The sequence below is a fragment of the Coffea eugenioides genome, chromosome 6 (assembly GCF_003713205.1).
Source record: "Coffea eugenioides isolate CCC68of chromosome 6, Ceug_1.0, whole genome shotgun sequence".
NCBI lineage: Eukaryota > Viridiplantae > Streptophyta > Magnoliopsida > Gentianales > Rubiaceae > Coffea > Coffea eugenioides.
This window is the reverse complement of record NC_040040.1, coordinates 21875212-21878279: the sequence shown is the minus strand read 5'-3', so window position 1 is coordinate 21878279 and position 3068 is coordinate 21875212. Positions and strand designations below refer to the sequence as shown.

General features: G+C 39.3%; 1 protein-coding gene across 1 annotated transcript; it reads left to right on the top strand.

Annotated features, from left to right (window-relative positions):
- The first annotated feature begins 204 nt into the window (after positions 1–204).
- LOC113775556 (transcription termination factor MTEF1, chloroplastic-like) lies at positions 205–2035 on the top strand. Its single transcript, XM_027320487.1, has 2 exons — positions 205–301; positions 877–2035. The coding sequence occupies exon 2, from the start codon at positions 898–900 to the stop codon at positions 1885–1887; it is 990 nt and encodes a 329-aa protein (XP_027176288.1). The 5' UTR covers positions 205–301; positions 877–897; the 3' UTR covers positions 1888–2035.
- Positions 2036–3068: the final 1033 nt, after the last annotated feature.

Here is a 3068-nt window from a genome sequence, read left to right as displayed (position 1 = left end):
GCCATCTATCACTTTTGCACCCATTAAGGGTTTAGCCAGCTGAAGCCCATCTATATCCATATTCACCAAGAGTATCCGTAGCCCAGCCCAAGCTTCTACTAAAACCACTGATCGATTCCCATCGCATCAAGATGATTTCGAACGATTCCTCCTGCTCCTGCTGGTCCAGGATTCCAATTTCCCATACGAGGCTTCTGACTTCTGAGCATGGCATGAAGGAAAATGGAGGAGGGGGTTCCCAAGATACTTGCTCTTTGCGTCTAAGCCTAAGGTTCCTTCCGCTAATAGCACCCTAGTTTAGGTAACGTTTTCTCTTTAGCATGTTTTACCTTTTTCTTCCCCGAAAGTATAGTGTTCATAAGTATACGGTTTAATATTTAGAGGATTAATTTTCGGTTGCGTCTCATTGTTGTTATCATCTGTCCTTTCTTTTGGCTTTTTAATGTAAATTGTTATTGTAAATTTGATTCGGGGCTGTGTATTTATTGAAGAGGAAATTGGATGGATTAGGAACATAATTTGTGAAAAGGCTTTTTATTTAGAAAAAAGGACAAACAAACATTGAGACCTGAAGAGAAAGAGTGGGGGGGATTTTGTTGAAGGTTCTATCTTGAGGAAAAAATGTGTGTAAAAACATCTGTGTACATGGTAGCATTGAATTTCCAGTGACCTTGGTTATAATGTAAAAATCTAGCAAAGGATAGTCAGATAAGAAGTGTTCTTCCTGGGATCTTTAGCTACTGAAATTCCAAAATTCTACTCGCTGAATAAATTTAGTAGAATCACTTTAAAGTATGTTTATTTTTATGGAGATGCAAGTTTAAAAACTCAAGAATTGAAGAATTAACCAACTTACCATCCCTTCTACCTTGGCAGATTTTAAGGCTGGCATTTGCTATGTCGTTTCGTTTTACTCGCCTATCCTCTCACTGGCAAGTTCAGTTCAGTTCAGTGATGATACTCCGATTGCCGCTACTTCTTCCACAACCCCTATCTCCTCGCTACTCTTCCTCCTCCACCACCTGCTTAAGCCCCACTTCCACTTCCAAACCCCTCATTTCCCAGAATGTCCTCAACTCCCACCACAGCCCCACCATCATCACAGCAGGTGACTCTGGATTAAAATTCCGGGACAAAATCCTCTACCTACAATCCCTCAAAATCAACCCCACAAAAGCCCTCCAGAAAAACCCAGATCTTCGTTCTGCCCTTCTCTCCTCTTTACAATCCATCGAGCATTGCCTTTCTTCCATGGGTATAGAACGCTCTGCCCTCGGCCGCATTCTTGACATGTTCCCCCAGCTCCTCACAGCTGACCCCAGCAATCAAATTTACCCCGTCTTTGAGTTCTTGTTGAACAATGTAGAAATCCCTTTTTCTGATATCCGCAAGTGTATAATCAGATGCCCCAGATTGTTAGTTAGTGGTGTTGAGAATCAGTTAAAACCCGCTTTTGAATTCCTGATGAAATTGGGTTTTGTTGGTGCCAATAGGATCACTTGCCGAACCACTGTTTTATTGGTATCCAATGTAGATCATACCTTAACCCCCAAAATTGATTTCTTGATGGGTTTGGGATTTGAGTATAATGAGGTGGCCAAGATGGTCATCAGGTCACCTGTGCTGTTGACATTTAGCATAGAGAATAATTTTAGGCCGAAATTGGAATATTTCTTGGAGGAAATGAACGGGGATTTGGAGGAGCTGAAGAGATTCCCGCAGTATTTTTCGTTTAATTTGGAGGGGAAGATAAAGAAAAGACACCGGATGTTGATGCAACACCGATTGTCAATGCCGTTATCGAGGATGTTGAAGGTTAGTGATGGGGAGTTCAATGCGAGGCTGATTGACATGAGGTTGCAGTTAGTAGAGGAAAGGGAGTTGTAGTAAGTGCTCTGGCTTTTCAATTCTCTGTAGATGTAAATTTTTATGAACATAGCACAATGTCAAGTATATTTTTGTTCATTTTTGTTAAAAATGTAAACTTTAGTCTTCTGTATGTTCATTTGCATGAAAAAGATAAGGCCTTTCTTTACTGTAAGACGAGTTTACAGTTATTTCAAATGCTTGATTTAACGATTTGATCCTTTTGAACCGTGCTTATTGTGTAATTTTATTGGTGTTTGGATATTATTTTGAGAGAATAGAGTGACTAAAACGATTTTGATTACTTAAAATAGAGATTCTGAGTACTATCGATGTCCATATGATACAGCTCGGATATATTCAGCCATGGTTTAGAGAGAGAGAGAGACAGTGAGAGAGGAGTGTGAGATGGAGATACTCAATTTTGTTCATGTTAACCATCCAGATATGACATCAATCATTTCAATTCAAGTTAGTCAAGTTTTCAAATCTTACTTGAATCCTCATTTGTTCAATTAACGGTCCGATTTTTAAAACATTGGAGAGGACAAGCAATAGTATGGACAGTAGAAAAAAAAGTGAGACCAATAAAGGTTCAGGAGGTAAATAACAGAACTGAAACAGTGGTTCTACATCCATTTCCCATCACAAAAGCCTATCTTTAGTAGCTAAACTGTCCTACAAGCAATAGTATGAAAGCATGTCTCAACACAGTGGTTGAGCTGAAGCGGATTTGGTGAAATACACTCCTTGCTTACCTCGTACCATAGTTCAAAGTCGCCAGTCGTGGTCTGGACCATTTCACATCGATTTCAATATATCGATTGCAGTCTTGACGAGATGCAAATTATGAAACATTTAATATTCTAAAAATTGTAAATAATATAAAAAAATTAGCAAAAATAATAAAAATTTGAGTTAATTCAAGATGACTCGGAGCGATTCGGCTATTTCTATCTGTCTAGGTGACGTCTCGACCGAGTTTTCGTTAGTTCATTATTTCAGAGTTATCTCGTACCGGTATCGCATCGGAGAGCTCCGTTCCCGTGACGGCTCGACCGAATCTTTGAACCATGCCTGATACCCAAAAACAGAATCAGGAGGATCCATGTAGATCCAGACATTAAATACCCCTGGTCTTAATTCTTACAATATTGAGTATAATCATGAAATTTGTCGGTTCATACAACTCAATTGGAGTA

Coding starts and splice junctions, on each gene's coding strand:
- LOC113775556 (XM_027320487.1), top strand. CDS start 898: ATGTCGTTTCGTTTTACTCGCCTATCCTCTCACTGGCAAGTTCAGTTC.